At 31.7% G+C, this 17,040-nt stretch overlaps 1 protein-coding gene across 1 annotated transcript in view; it reads left to right on the top strand.

Moving 5' to 3' along the window:
* Positions 1-17,040, top strand: part of LOC126744683 (probable ATP-dependent RNA helicase CG8611) — a 37,310-nt gene that overhangs the window by 3,738 nt on the left and 16,532 nt on the right. Inside the window, exons 2-8 of the mRNA XM_050452194.1 lie at positions 1,770-1,940; positions 1,998-2,218; positions 2,273-2,601; positions 7,791-8,062; positions 15,027-15,217; positions 15,274-15,422; positions 15,475-15,673. Of these exons, the coding sequence (XP_050308151.1) occupies positions 1,770-1,940; positions 1,998-2,218; positions 2,273-2,601; positions 7,791-8,062; positions 15,027-15,217; positions 15,274-15,422; positions 15,475-15,673 (1,532 nt within the window). The remainder of the gene's footprint in view (positions 1-1,769; positions 1,941-1,997; positions 2,219-2,272; positions 2,602-7,790; positions 8,063-15,026; positions 15,218-15,273; positions 15,423-15,474; positions 15,674-17,040) is intronic.

The following is a 17,040-nucleotide window of genomic DNA, read 5'->3' as shown; positions in this document are numbered from 1 at the left end:
TTAAAGTAGAAGGAAAAACTCCAGCCAAATTGCAATGATTAATAAGTTTGGTTTGTGGAACAACTAATATATATATATGTTTAAGGCCTTTGACAATTTCTGGGGATATATCAAAGTCTCCGCTTTTGCAATATTTTAACTTAAGTATCTTTTTTCTAACTTGATTAAGTTAAATTAGACTTAATAATATTCCACATAGTGACCTGTGGCCTCTTAGAATTGTTTATGTAGGCGTCAAAAGCTTTTTTTTTCTACAGAAATTTTATAAATTTTTTATGCTGTAGTACAAAGCTTTTAAGAATTATTGTGGGATATTTCTTATTCATAGCAAATTCAAGTATCTCAAAAGTTATAGGTCTATAATTAGCTCTGGTGTTATAACTCAGTTCAGCATTTACCCTAATAAAATTATATATTACGCTTTTATGATCAGACCGATGATGGAAATCAAAAGACCTACAACAGTCTAATGTATCAATATTTATAAAAATATTATTAAGGCAAGCATAATTTCTTGTAGCAAAATTAACCATCATTTACAGTCCATAAGGTAGCAAAAGGTTCTCCAGGTCAGCTCTAGGATTACTAGTATTAAATGAACATTAAAATTCTGGAGAAAAAAATTAAGACACTTTTGGAACTTAAAACTACTCTCTTGTGACAGTGAAAATAGTTTCCGTTTAGCGAATATTCTGCGTCATTTTTGTTCGCCGTATTGCCAAGATATACATATTGATATGATGGCCAGCTAGGTCACCAGACCTCAATCCAATAGAACACATGTGATGGTCTCGGAAGGACTGTTAAAAGCAGATTAAGTCCACCAGCAACAGTTGAAGCACTTACAAAAGAATGAAATGGTATTTTTGAGTATGTCCAGAATCTGATTACAAGATATTTAACACTTAAACAATTTGTATAGAATTTCCTATTATTATACAAGTTGCCTGTCGGAAATGAAGGCTTAAATAAGTATGCAAAGATGTTGCAGGGCAGTTATAAGAGCAAGAGGCAGCAATACTGCATATTACTTTATTTTATTTAAAGCTTTTTTTATAATACATAGAATCGTTAATTTTATTTTTACGGGTTCTTTAAATAAAATACTTAAAATAAAGGGCCCATTATTTCCCTATTTTTTAGTCACTTAACTTAAATCTATGGATTCTAAGATTTGTTCCAAAAATAACTTCAATGCTTGGGAGGCCTGGAACACTATTTCGTTAATAGAAGCAATGATTTAAATATATGCAATATTTTATCAATTAGTTACTATTTTACAATTTCTTTTGTAGATTTGCTATAATTTTGTTCAGAGAAAAGCAGTTGAACTGGAGGTTTATTTTTATTACAATATAATTGCTATCTAAAGACTTCTTTGTATATTGACATTATCTTCATATTTAATGATGCAATAATCGCCTAAGGATAAATGCAAATATCTATAATTTTACTGAATTTTACAGTGTTATAATTGTTTTTGGATAACCCTAGTATATAAGAAATTTATCCTGTTGTAGTGTGCTATAATATATATTTATTAGAGATATAATAGAGTGTTATTAAAATTTTATATTGTTCTGTAAAAAAACAGCAGAAATCTCATTCAATCATGTTTTATTGGCAAGCCAATTAAAAATAACGTAATTATTCAATGAACATTAAACGTTTAAAGCACTATTTACTATCTTTTCATTTAAGAAGATTTCACTATTCACCAACTAGGCAAATATATGTTAACATACATCAATATTTTTTTACAATTCTAGATTAGGTCACAAACAGGTTCAGGAAAAACTCTAACCTATGCTATACCCATTCTAAATACTCTTGTCAATATCACCCCAAAATTAAAGAGAACTGATGGTATTCAAGCAATTATTGTTGTTCCTACAAGGGAATTAGCCTTGCAGACTCATGAACTATTCGGAAAGTTAAATGTAAGCAAACCATTGCAATTATGTTGCTGAAAAATATTAAATTTATTTCGGTTCAAGACCTTTCAGTGGATAATTGTCAGCCATTTATGTGGCGGAGAAAACAGGAAAACTGAAAAAGACAAATTGAGAAAAGGAGTTCATGTCCTAATTGCCACTCCTGGAAGACTCTTGGACCATCTTTTACATACAACAGCATTCAATGCCCAACATGTAAAATGTTTAGTTCTGGATGAAGCTGATAGACTACTTGATATGGGATTTAAAAAGGATATTGTGAGGTAAACAATTGTACATTTTTTAATTAAGTAAGGGTTTACATATGGACTTTACAGGCTCGTTGAGGAACTAGACAACCAGAAAAAACACTCTTCCTATGACCCTATGGCCATGCTCAAAGGAGAAAAACCAAAAGAAGAAAGTGAAAACAGTGAACAAAGACAAACTTTACTTCTTTCAGCCACACTAACGAAAGGAATCGCTGAACTGGCCGACTTTACTATGAAGGATCACGTTTTCATTGATGCACTTGACGAATCTGAAACCACAAATCCCGACCATATGATTATACCTGACACAGTTAAACAAACATTTATTCTGAGTTTTATTAAGCAGAGGCTTGTGATGTTGTCCGCTTTGTTAATATCCAAAGCTAAGCAAAAAGGTGAGTTAAAATATTGAGTAATTCTGAAACGTTCGCAAGTTCAATAATTAAAGCGATATTGTCACCTATACAGGGTGTTTCATTGCAAACGGGACATAATATTTTACACACAAATATAGTAATACAGGAGATTCCAAAAAACCCAATATTTTATGGGTCTGTCGCCTTTTACAGCTAAAATAATAATAATAATAATAATACGTTTATTAGTTACCAAAATAATACATTATAAATTATATTTATTATACATAAGTACTATACTTATATGGTAACTAACAGGCCATTAATTCAGACTTCCAGGACAATTTAATAAAATAGTGCCTGAATTCTGTTGAAGCCTAGGTATTGCTTAGCAAATACTACAGATTACATACACTTAATAATAAATTTCATCACATAATCAACATTAAGCCGTAAAGAAGAGCTTGCACCAAAAGAAAAAACATCAATACCAGAATGATAGAGAAAGGATCTCTCCCATACTTAAAACTACCCTATAAAGAGACTCAAATGATTCATTCAGGTTGGTGTTAAAGATTATTCGACAAACAAAAAAAAACACATACCGAATCCGACATCAGAGCTGTATTTGATTTAGAAAGTGCTAAGCTTAAAAGCTAGTTCGAAGGAAGCAAACTGGCTAATCTTAAATTTATTTATATAATGGGCAATCGAATATGAAAAAGACCTCTTACATAATTCTTTATTGTGCGGCGGGATAGTTAGAAGATCCTTCCGTCTAATGTTAAGAATATGCACATCCGTAGGAAATTTGATTTTTTTAAATAAATATGGAGGTGCATTTAAGAATTTTATAAAAAAACAGAGTGTATGTAAGTTTCGTCGGTAGTGCATACTCAACCAGTTTGCTTCAGTTAACTGATAGATATGTGGTATCTCCTCCTTACACCATAAATAAGGCTTAGACAACAGTTTTGAACATTTCTTAACTTAAAAGTGATATGTTTTTTAAATCCTAGTTTATTATTGATAATAAGCCCTAAATTTTAAGCAGATGTTTTAAATGATATAGTATTATTGTTTAAACGCAAATTTACATTTTCCAAGATACAGTATTGGCCATAATGGTTGGAACTTTTGAAAATTTATTATATTTTGTGTGCCTTTTAATTAGCATTTTATTTTCTTTTATAAAGTTGTTGTACCCGAAAAACTAGTGTTAATTAATTTAAATGTTGATAAAAATTCAGCACCAGTAGCAGTTCGGAATCAGAATTTAAAAAAAGCTGGACAAAATACTTGGAACTAAATGATTTTTATTCAAAAACGACATAAAACATAACTTATTGAAACCATAATATTATAATTAATATTTGGTATTAACCCTTAGCATTAATTACTGCCTGCATTCTTCTGGGCATTGATTCAATCAAATTTTCAATTATTTGTCTGTCAATGTGAGTCCAGGCTTCAACAAGCTTATGAAATAGTTCATCAGCATTTTTGACTGTTCCAGATGCCCGAATTTTGAGATCCAGATGTTAAGTCTGGACTCTGGGCCGGCCACTTTAAAACTGTGATCTTTTCTTGGTCCAACCATTCTTTTACCAATTTTTACGAATGTTTTGGATCGTTATCATGCTAGAATACAAAATTTACTGGCATAGACTCAAATGTGTAAGGCTCCATTATATTTCGCAAAATATCCCTGTAGCTGTTAAGTCCACCAGAACATAATCGCCTTCTTACCGTTCTTGCAGAGATGCAGGATGACAAAAATGGGTCATTCTGGGAAACATTTAAAATTCGCCTATCTACACGGGCAGTCGTGGCTTTAGGTCTTCCAGTGCTTTTAGCTGGTACCACATTTCCAAATATACGATATTTCTAAATTATCTGTGACACGGTGTTCTTAGGAACGTTTAGTCTTTGAGCAATATTACGCTGCCTAACACCCTGATGGTAAAAATCTAAAATTCTTTGGCGAATGTCGCTGGAATAGGCCTTGCCTTTTCCCATGGTAACACAAAATAAAGTAAATAAAAAGAACCCGCTTGTACACTGGTGTGTCAAAGACTGCCTGTAAAATGCATCTTTTATAAAAAGTTCCAAGCATTCTGTCCAGCACAAAAATTTAAAGTATTTCTTATTGTCTGAAACAAAATAAGGTTGAAATTCTGGTATGCTTTTTTCTTTACTTATAAATATGTTTATTGATTGGATGTACAAAAATAAAATATAAATTTAAAACATTGGAAAAATTCTTAATTTTTAAAAGTTCCAACTTATATGGCCAATAAGCGACCAATGCTAAAGCTGAATTTTCAAATCCGATTTTGTGTTATAAACTTAAATTGAAACTCGTTTGATGTAATTCTGCGTTCTTTAAAGAACCTGATAAACTCCTCATCTGGACTATTTGTATTGTTATTGTTTATGCTGGTAGAAAAATTATTTAATTCATCCACATTTTGTAAGGATATAGGCAATTGTTTATTTTTTTTATGAGAAATTTTATGTTTTTTTAGTTCTTGCCAGGCTTCTTTATTAGTACAGTTCCCGAATCTGTAGGTCAAATAGCCTTTTTTTTCTGCTCTTATTGCACTGGTAGTAAGATTGCGGTATTGCTTATAACTATCCCAGTCTGCTTGTTCTTTCGAGTTGCTAAATTTATTTAAAGCCCTGTTAGAAGCCTCTGCATAAGTCTAATGTTGGGAGTAATCCAAGGACTATAAGGTTTATTTTTACAAGTTACGGTACTCAAAGGGGCGTGCAAGTTCATAACCTGAAATACAGATTGAACCAAAAAATCTACCTTGCCATTTATTTACCATTAAATGCCAAGGAATATACATCATATCGATTTAAAATCGATTATTGTCGATGTTATTTAAATTTCTGTAAGTGAAATTAGATTGAATTGGCTTGGGTGCCTCCAACCTAAAAGAGCAATAAACTGATAAATATGATCCGATATGTTTATATCTCGTATTCCACTATCATATCCACATATCATCTATCAATTCATTCTTAGAAAATATTAAATCAATTAAGGACATGGTTGTATTTGATACTCTCGTGGGGTCAGATATTAGTTGTTGAAGACCATACACCTCAGTAATCTCGCACAAGAGCATTATCTAAAAAGTTTACGTTTAAATCGCCCATTAATAAAATTGAGTCAAATATAGAGAAATAATTAGTCAAAACGTTTTCAACGTTAGAGTAAAATAAGTTTAAGTCCCCCTTAGGAGGTTGATATAAATAACCTGTTAAAATCCTTCCCCTTCCTACTTCAAGTTCAACCCAAATATGTTCTATAAAATCATTTGATTCCCTTGAAAGAACACAAGAATGAATACTCGACTTTAGGTAAAGTGCAACACCACCACCTCTTCCCATACGGTCCTGCCTAACAAGATTATAGCTTTGCAATTTAATAATTTCATCAGCAATATCCCTATGCAGCCAGTTCTCAGATACTCCAATTAAATCATACCGAAAATCAGCGACATATGTGCGCATGAAAACATTAGCCTACTCCACTTCTTAATGCTTATACTATTGTATTCAAACTTATTTTATCATTATTTTAATAAGAGAAATGCAGTCTAAAAAAATCCCTTTGATAAAGAAGTAATGAACCAATGCTCGGAATACCAAAATAAATTAGATTAACTACTCACAATTACACTATGTTTACAGTGGACCACAATAAAAATTATTATTATTATAACTGTTTTTCTGTTGCTCACGATAAAAAACTATTAGATCCGAAAAGTACCATATTATTATAAACAGAAACCAAACAGAAATTTATACGCCACGAATATTATAACCTAATTAATAAAAAAATTAATTAAATCTAAATTGTTCAGTAGTTAATTACAGTACCTTATTTACTTTTTAACTGTTTGCCGAGTTGAACGCTTACTTTGTTGCTCAAAAATGGAAGTCAGTGGTCGCTTATTGAAGTTAGGTGCCGGTTCAGGAATGGTAACTGACTTTGATGTTCCACTGGTGTTTTAACAACGTCTTCCTTGTCAGAAACTCTGTTGGCCTGCTTTCCTTCAGACAGGGTTGATTTAAGATTTCTCGCCTTTTGGTCAGCTACAGTATATTCTTTGCCATCCAGACACAGCTTATTGATATAAGCTCTGTGATTACTCTCTCTGGCCTTTTTTTGGTAGTCACGTAAGATCTTACTGTTTTGATATTCCTGTGGTGTTAATTCAGGAGATATATAGATGTTAGTGCCCTTTAGCTGTCTGCAATTTTTCAGTACATCCAACTTAAGCTTTAAGCTGTTGCTTTCCTTCTTTTGCCTCTCTAAACCTTAAGAGATCTCTGATATCGTTACTGCGGCACTGGACTTTCAGTTTGTTGTTGACGATATCCAAGAATTTCTGAATATCTTCAGTTTCGTTGACTGATTCTTCCAAACCATAAACAACAATATTATATTTTTTGGTCATTTTTTCCACTTGTTCCAATTTGACTTTTCCAAAATCTCGGTCTTAACAGCTCCAATTCTTTGATCTTCTTCCTAATCATAAGATTTCCCTCTTAAATTTTCTCGTTTTGTCTTACGATGTCCTGAATTAAATTATATAAATCCTGATTTGTCACTGCGACATTCATATCTGATCGCCCCTGTATTTTGTATTGGGTCAAGCTCACGCAGCCTTTACCGTACCTTTATAAGTATTCGCTATGCGAAAACATGATAAAAATTCTTTTTGTGGATCTCTTCTCTGTGAATAGTCTGAAGAATGAAATAATATTGCACCTAGCAGTATCTACTTTCTCGCCCAAAAATGTAACTGCGTAAATTTTTGAGGATTGCTGGCTTACTCCGGAACGGATATCAATCCAAAATACCATAGGCTGATTACTTAAGATCAGACAAAATCATAGACACCAAAAACTTATTTTTATGTTTATGTTTAAGCAGTCAAAAATTGCCAAACTAGTAGGAGCAATTTCAGGTAATACTGTTGCACTATGTACCGGGCAATACCTGGTGTTTTAATAAAAATACAATTTAATTCACTTATAACTTATGAACAGCACAGTATTTTTTTCTAAAATAAATTGCACTTATGGCGGCCTACCTGAAACAAACAATTTTTTAGACGAAATATCCTGAAAACTGACCTTGTACGTTTGAAATTTTAAAATTAAGACCTTATGTTTCCATTATTACGATATTTCCATTATTTTCTTAGGCAAAACCTTCGTGTTCATGGCTACCACCCAAATGGTGGACTATCATTATGAACTATTCAAACGTTACCTATTACATATGCCTTGCAACAAAGGAAAATTAAAAGTTGGAGACGTTTTATTATTGGACGAAATCGAGCTGGACGATAGCGACGCCGAAGAACAAGTATTGGATGTGGAATTATTTAAGTTGCACGGCTCGATGAACCAACAGGAACGAAAACAAGTATTTAACGGGTTTAGGAAAGCTGAAAAAGGAATATTGATATGTACAGTAAGTGTTTTTTTTTTAAAGAATTCTTAGTTGCTTCTATTTAGGTAACAAAAGGTTACATTAAGTCCAATTCATTTATTCCACAACATCCGAGTTATATTAATGATTAAAATCTACGGCGAATGTTACGATTCGTTCCGATGGCAGCCGAATTTCTTTTAACGAAAATTACCGCGGTTATTTCAATAAGTTTTCATTGTGATGACGCAGTGGGACCTCTGCGGCTTATCAAATTTCTTTTAAAAGGCTCTCGTCATTAGAACTTCTTTTATGTTGTTGGAGTTTAGGTAGCCGGGCACCTGAGGGGGTCTAAATAGACCGACCAAGTATTTAAAACGTTGCTTCTTGCTAAGTGAGTTTCGGCCTATGTTAGGCCATCCTCAGGGCGATAAAAAGTAAAAACTCGTTGTCCATAAACATTATACTTTACAGGCGCATTAAAATCTAAAACCCGAGTTTTATTTGACCCCAGATCCAACTCACTTAGGAAGAAGCATAAAAGATTTTTAGGTCACAAAAAAAAAATAATAAATTTTGTAAAATATAGATTTCGTATTTTAAGATAATTTCCAACATATATGCAATAACTAAGATAGAAGATTATCATTACTTAGAATAGCCTAACAAACAGTGTATGAACAATTAGGTTTTAAGGACTTAATTAAAATAAAATTAATTGACTGTTTACTCACATATTTCCCAAAACAAAACAAAAATTACACTAAACAATTAATAATATTTTTGAATTTGAATTAAGATTGAATCTGACCATAGCCCACGGGTTGCCGACATTAAAGTCAAAATTAAAAAACTAAAAAATAGCACCCAATACAATGAATTCCAACTGGCAGAAAGCAATAAGGAAATAGGAAGCGACGACAGCTTGAATAATAATAAATGTTTTTTATTTGCAGACACAAAATAATTATAAATTAAATTAAAAAAAAAACTATATATAAAAATAAAATGCCTACAAATTCAGACTTCTTTAGTGCAGTCTTTACCATTGTGACCCAAGAAAAAGGGAATATTTTATTAAAGAATAATTGAAATTATGTTTTCAAGTAATATTTAAAACTAACGAATAAGTATTAACATGCATGTACTAATCCTACACAATCTAAAAGAATACATAATTATTACTAAAAATAATTTTCAAACAAAATATGCCAGGCACACACACAAAGAGCAAATAAAAATAAATACATAAGTATAAATACACCCTAATTTAATATTCTATAATAATATCCCTTGGATTAATATCGAATATTCTTTTCAATAACGTAAAAAATATCCACATTTTACTGCTGGCTCATTAGAATTGATGTCATTCTTGTATGAAAAGTATCAGTCTAGGTATAGTCTAGCATAAGAATTTTATGGTAGAAAGTACGTGAGTTGAGTATTTTTATACTCTCTCTTTACACATTGTATTTTTTTGTATCTGTTTTTTTATATGGGTATTTTCTTTATTTATTTTAATTAAATTAAACTAAAATATGATTAAAAATTACTCAAATTTTGTAAAAAAAAAATTAAAGTTATCAAAATTTTACTATGTCAAACTATTTAGCCGCTAAGAGGCTTTCCTTGAATTTTGTCGATTTCGGTAATTAGCCATAATTTTTTTGCTATTAAAGATAATTGACTTCTGAAAACACTTTTTCAAAGTACTTTTTAATGATAAATATTTTTATGTTATATATTTTCATAAAGTTGATATTCCAACAATTTTTTTTTCTTATGGAACACATATTATTTTTTTATAAATTCTTAAAGCCCTTGAAATCCTCTTTTCAAAAATATATAACACCATATATCTCATTTTAGCTGTTTCCGATATTTCCGATATTACATTGTCATTTTTTCATTTTCTAAGTCTTTTCATTTTTATAGAAGTAGGCTATGGAAAAATTTACTTCACTTAGATTGTAAACTTAATATTTTTCGACATATTATAAAAAAATAAAGCAATTAACAATAATTTCTAGGCATATTTACAGAGTTTAATAATAATTATAAACTAATATTACAAACTAGAACCATTTTTTTCCTTCTCGAATACATAATAAACACCTTTTTCTAACTAATTTACAAATGTTTATAAGCTCAAGAGGTCTAATAGCACGAAAAGCTTGCCTAGTCGCTACTTGTGTCAACTCTTCCCGTGTTTCGATAGTTCTTCCTTTAAAAACTAAATCCTTCAATCTCCCCCTTAAAAAAAATCTAACGGCGTTAGGTCGCAAGACCTAGCAGGCCACAATATAGGTCCCCTAGTACCAATCCAATGATCCCGAAATTCCTGATTTAAAAAATCAGTCGTAATTCGTGCGTTGTGCGAAGGACAACCGTCTTGCTGATAATACGTGTTTCGAACTCTCGCTAATGGTAAATTTTCCAAAAATGGTGCATCTACCTTGAGACCCAAATATTGCCGTCCCTGTTTGTTCGCGCATACTACAACATGTGGGTTTTCTGTAGTACAGTAATAGGAATTATACCTATTATATATTCCTGAAGTGTCTATTCGGCTTTCATCTGTCCAAATAATGTTATAATGGAAGTTCTCGTCCAATCTGCACTTATTGACATACCAATCACAAAATGCAATTCTTCTCTGAAAGTCGCCATCCTGAAGAACTTTCCTAACCCTGTAGGGTTTAAATTTGTGCTTTTTAAGCGTTTTTAAAACTCTGGTTTTCTCAACACCTATTTCCTCTGCTATTGCTCGATGAGACTTGTTAGGATGATCTAAAACCTCACCTATTATATTAAGTTCCTGAATTTTAGCTTCAACATCAACAGCATAAGTTTTGGGCCTTGGCTTTTTAAAACTTCCGTGCTTTACAAGATTTAATTTTAACACTGGAAATATTCTTTTATCTGGTTGACGACGTTCAGGAAAGGTATATAAATATAATTCACTGGCTGCCTCGGAATTTTCATTAGACAGAAAATAATTCGTAATTTTCATAATTTTTTTTTTAAATTCTCTAAATATTTGAGCACTATATAGCTCTAAATACAGCAAATTCAAATATGTTACTGACAGGAGAAATAAACAATTTTCTATCTGGCTGTCACATATGACATGTGCTGTTTTTTACCAAAGCCTAGTTCTATAAAAATTAAAAGACTTGAAAAATGGAAAAATGACAATGTAATATCGGAAATATCGGAAACAGCTAAAATGAGATATATGGTGTTATATATTTTTGAAAAGAGGAAGGGCTTTAAGAATTTTTAAAAAATAATATGTGTTCCAAGGGAAAAAAAAATTTTGGAATATCAACTTTATGAAACACCCTGTATAAAAATATATAACATAAATATATTTATCATTAAAAAATACTTTGAGAAAGTGTTTTCAGAAGTCAATTATCTTTAATAGCAAAAAAGTTATGGCTAATTACCGAAATCGACCAAATTCAAGGAAAGCCTCTTAGCGGCCAAACAGTTTGACATAGTAAAATTTTGATAACTTTAATTTTTTTTTGCAAAATTTGAGCTCATGACATCTAACTCAATTTTTTTCTATCTGTTCGAAAAATACGAGTTTTCTGTTAAAACAGTCGAAATCGCACCACTCTGTACATAAAGTACGAAATGTTATTTGTTCGAATAGTTTATTGTTAATGAAACCATTAAAAACTGGAGGTTTGATTTGTTGTCTTTAATTCATTCTTATTTTAACTACATTTATTAAGAATATCAGACACGTGGGACCTGAAACGCAGCTCAGTATCAATCGACAGACCCAAACTTTTGCATTTATTATATATTGCCGGAATATTACCATCCGCTATTTTAATATTTATATTAAATTTTAAATTTCTCACAACTGGGTGCCATCTGCATATAAATGATAGCAGCAATGCTTTACATGATGAAAAATAATGGATTCAATATACTACCCTGAGACATCCCATTTTGTATTATTAAAGGAGCAGATATTCGAGTATCCATTTTAACGCGCTGTGTTCGATTACTTAAGTAGGAGCTAATTAAATCAATGGCATCGTAAGAAAGCCCGACAAACTGAAAAATTTACTTTAAAATTTTATGACTCACAAAGTCAAAAGCCTTCGAGTAATCCAACAAGACCAATGCCGTAATCCTATTGTTATCACAGGCTCTTAATATGTTTTCTTGTCAGTTATGTTTTCATTTCAGTGCCTCTGCAGACATTGCAGAGGCACAACTATAATTCTTTTTAAACTCTGATTGTTTGGGTTGCAAAAAAATCATTTTCATTAAGATATTTGCGTATTTGACAGTCAAGAATACGTTCAAGAATTTTTGAAAAGGTTGGCAGAATACTAATAGATCTGAACTCAACAAAACTATTTGAATTGTTCACTTTCGGTAACGTCACCACAAATGCTTTCTTCAAAATTTTGGACGTAGTTTTTAATTATACACTTATTAACTATATGCAGAATATAAGGAATTAAATAAGTACAATAAAGATTAACTAAATTTATATTAGGATTATCCATTCCAAAACCTGTGATCTAATATTTAGTAGAATTTTGCAAATATCTCTTGAAAGAAAATTTATTTAATATTGGTAGACGATTAGAAAACTAACTATTTCTTCTGATTTGACTTTACTAGAAATATTACTGCTCTCAATAAAATATTTATTTAACTCATCAACATTCTTTAAGGCTTCCGGTACTTGTTTTTGCTTAGGAGGTAATAATTTATTTAATTTGTTCCATTGCTCCTTGTATGTACAGTTTTTAAATTTATTTCTGTAAAAGGCCTTTTTTTCACAAAAAATACCAAAATAATCAGAAAATGTAGAGGGTATTATACCAGTTTTCAAAATATCATAAAATATAATAAAAATCTGCTGGTAGACACTCAAGGCAACAATATCTTAGATGAAAAATAAATTAAGGTAAAATGAAAATCCTTCAGTCTACCTCCACTTATTTATTAAACATTTAGTTAGCTTAAAATTCCCTACATGTTTCGGACACAGTGGTGTCCATCATCAGGGGGTACTAAAAGGAAATAGTTCCGAACAAAAGACAAACAGACACAGAAAAAAATTTAAAAAATTAATATAAGGTACACTTACAAAGGTTTAAAAGTGGTAACAGGCACAGGCCCCAGGATTTGATTACATATCAAAAACCCTCTATTTATTACTATTGTTTTCAATTTTAATTATTTATTTTTATTTGTTAACATTCGGTTGTTGACAAGCACTGTATGTGACATCTATGTGAGAAGTTCTAAAAGTGCCATGGTACCTGATGGTGTGTTACTACAATTTTTTTTTTCTTTTTTTTTGTAAAAGCAATAGGAGAGCAGAAGGTTCATAGAGAACATATTAGATGGCGCGGTTAACATAATAATTCTTCACTATTGAAAAATAAGTGCTTGGAAGATGCTTCAAATACAGAAATAAGCTGTTTGGTGATAATAGACCGACATTGGCGATAATGAATCCAACTTCTATCACCACACTGATATAGGCAGAGGACCAGACATTCTCAAGAGTGCAATAAAATCTGCAAAAGCCAAAAAAGCCACCAGACCTGAGAAGATCCCAATGAAGCTGTTACAAACGATCAGAGAGGAAAACTTTAACAACTATTTACATTCCTGTTGCAATACATTTTAAAGATTTATGAGCCAAAATTAAAGGAACCTATACTTGAACAGGAATGTAAAAACATAAAAAAAAATCAAGCAAAACCACTAAGAAAAATATTAATAAAAAAAAGACATGCACACACATGAAGTTATATACCCTTAATGGGGAATGGAGCTTAGATAGGGATAAACCGGCGAAACTAGTCGGAGACACGTAAAATTGTTTCTTTTTTGCAAGTACATATAAGAAAAAACAAAATCAATTATTATTTTGACCCAAAAGTATTTTAAATTTGACTTGCTTAAAAAAAGTTTGGAGAGGTAATTCCTTTAGTTCTTGTGTTTGTTGTTCAATGTTGGTCATACTGTTTAAGGAAAGATTGGCTGAAATCCGTATTCACTACAATTACAAAAAAAAAACACGAGCAAAACGATGCATTAACTATTTAGGCTAATAAGCCTTATGAACCATACCTTTAAGTTCTTTCTCAAAATTTCTAAAATCTTATTTCGTTGCCTTTCCAAACCGACAAGCAGAGCAATCGTTTTTTCTGGGTTTACCAGTAATCAAGAAAAATCCATTTTTCTTTGACCAGACGCCTACTTTTTCTAAATTCTCGTTAATAATGATAAAGAATGGAAACTCAAGATGAGGGGGAAATGATAAGTAGATTTGGCAATCGTCGGCATGCAGATGATAAGAAATTGAAAGATTTTTAGGCAAGTCAACTGTGAACAATGTAAACAGCAAATGTCCCAAAATTCGCACCCGTAATATCACACTAGATTAAGAGTTTTATACACCAACTGTACACCATCGAAATCGTAACCCGCTGCTCCTGACCAGTCTGATGATTCGAACAATCTGCATTTTTAGAAAGTCCATAATTTTCAGTTTAGCTAGTAAAACATTGTGACTGAGAGAGTCAAATGCCTTCGAGTAATCAAGTTATATACTGCCTGTGCCGTGATGCTTCTTTCTGAGGAGCAAAATTGAATCAAGAAATGTTTTTAAACTATGCTTAGTTACTTTTTAATTTTATGATTTATGTTGCTATCCGATCTATTCTCAGTGCAGAGTTGCTTTGTCGAAACCTGTTTAATTACTTCTCTTGTATTCACATTTTAAATATATTTAGGTCTTTGATGGCTCTAGGATATGTGGTAAACACATTTTTTTCTCAGGTAGAATTCTCGAATTTTGACAAAATCCTGCATTTGACACTTTATTCATATGGAAGCACCAGTTGTTCTTGAAATTGATGATTATTAGATGACATTTTTCTCCACATTAAAGTTTTACGCTATGTTTAGAAAAAAATGTATTTAAAGATAATATATGAACGAATTTTAGGATGTAGTGGCTAGAGGTATTGACGTACCTGAAGCAGATTGCATCGTACAATACACCGGACCACAATCAGATGATGACTATTTACATAGAGTGGGTAGGACAGGTAGAGCGGGCAAATCGGGATCTTCTATCATATTTCTCACGCACGAGGAACAAGATTACATCAGTCGTTTACAGCAACACAAAGTTTTGTATGTTCTAGATTCTCATTTATTATCAAAATAATAAAGATTCATTTATTATATAGCCTTAAAGAACATGATACCGAACCATTCCTAAGGGAACTGTGCGACTTTATGGAGGAACCTGATCAACATAAAGCCATTTTAGCATTGCAAAGGAGATACGAAGCAGCCATATCGAAGGATAAAGAGTTACATAAACAAGCTTGTTTCGGTATTTTTGTTCTTTCTAAGCCTCGAAGAGGGTCTTAAAGAGTTTTTTTTAGCATATTCTTCTTGGTCGAGGTTTTACAGCGCATTTCCGGGGAAACTGAAGCCGATTTTCGACCTAAAAAAAGTGAATGTGGGTCATTACGTCACCAGTTTTGGCCTGAAAGAGTCCCCTACGTCGGTGGCGAAAATTGTCCGCGGACAAGCAACAAAAAGCGATCCTAAGAGGTTAAATAGAAAACTGGCGAATCATGAGTAAGTATTTTTTTTAAATTTATTTATTTCAATCACAAGACAAGCCCAAGAGTGAAATTCGAGTTAAAACGTCACTTTTAAATCAATCAATCAATAAATATATGCTTTATTGTCATAAAAGTAAATTTGTTGACAAAGCTGTAAAAAAGAAAAACATATACACAAACATGTAAAATATGGTCCATCATCCTAAAGGCATTCTGCTTCCATGAATATGGTTTACCTATACCGGTAAAACCAACAACATCCCCATTCTTCAGAAATACTCCTCCAAGACTCTGAACCAAAACATACAAAGCTAATGTAATGTCAAGAGTATCAATATGTATGACACAAATAGATATTATTCACTCCCGAAATATACAATTTTATTAAATGTAAAAAAAAAATTAATCACAGACGAAATGACATGGTGTAAAAAATATAAAGAATATACCTAAAGTCCTGCAAGAAAAAGGTAAAAATGACTAAAATCTGTCCGACAAAAATTCAGTTATTTCATAATAGCCCTTTGCAACGAGTTTTTTAACACGTTTTCTAAAAAGTTTCCAGCTACCTATACCTTTCAAATCTGCAAGAAGATGATTAAAGAGTTTTTTACCATCAAATATAAAAGTTCTTTTGATCAGTGAACTTGTAGGCATAGGCAAGAGCACATCATTAGCTCGTCGACTGCTATATTCATGCCTATTAGTTGTGTTCACTTTTTTAAATTTCTTATGAACGAGGCAAACAGATTCCAATAAAAATAAGGCAGGAAGGGTTAGGATTTTATGAGTGATAAATAGCTGTTTGCAAGACTCTCTCATACTCACATTACACAGACGTCGGATCGCTCTCTTTTACAAAATAAAAACACTATTAAATAAGTAATGTGTGCATGTACCAACACAAACCATACCTTAAATGGGACTCAATTAAAGAAAAATAAACATTTCTCGCCATGTCAAAGTTAACCTCTCCTGCGACCACTTTAAGAGCATAACAATTTGCTGATATTTTTGTACACAATTGCGTGATATGGCCCTCAAATTTTAGTTTATTATCAGTAAATAAACCTAAAAATTTATTTTCGTCCAAGCTGTTTAGAATGTGATCTTCCAAAAACACATTATTTAAATTGCATTTAAAATTCATAACACTAGTTTTTGAAATATTTAAACACAGTTTGTTGGAATCACACCATTTCTTGATTTCAACAATATCTCTGTTAACTGCGGTATTTAGATTCATCGCACTCGTGTCATGCCATAAAATTGTTGAATCATCCACAATCTGAATGAATTTACCTGAGATCCTAAGATTGGCCATGTCATTAATATAAATGAGGAATAGAAGTGGCCCAAGAACTGAACCCTAAGGAACAC

The sequence above is a fragment of the Anthonomus grandis genome, chromosome 14, assembly GCF_022605725.1.
Source record: "Anthonomus grandis grandis chromosome 14, icAntGran1.3, whole genome shotgun sequence".
Taxonomy (NCBI): Eukaryota; Metazoa; Arthropoda; class Insecta; order Coleoptera; family Curculionidae; genus Anthonomus; species Anthonomus grandis.
This window is presented reverse-complemented; position numbering and strand designations above follow the sequence as displayed.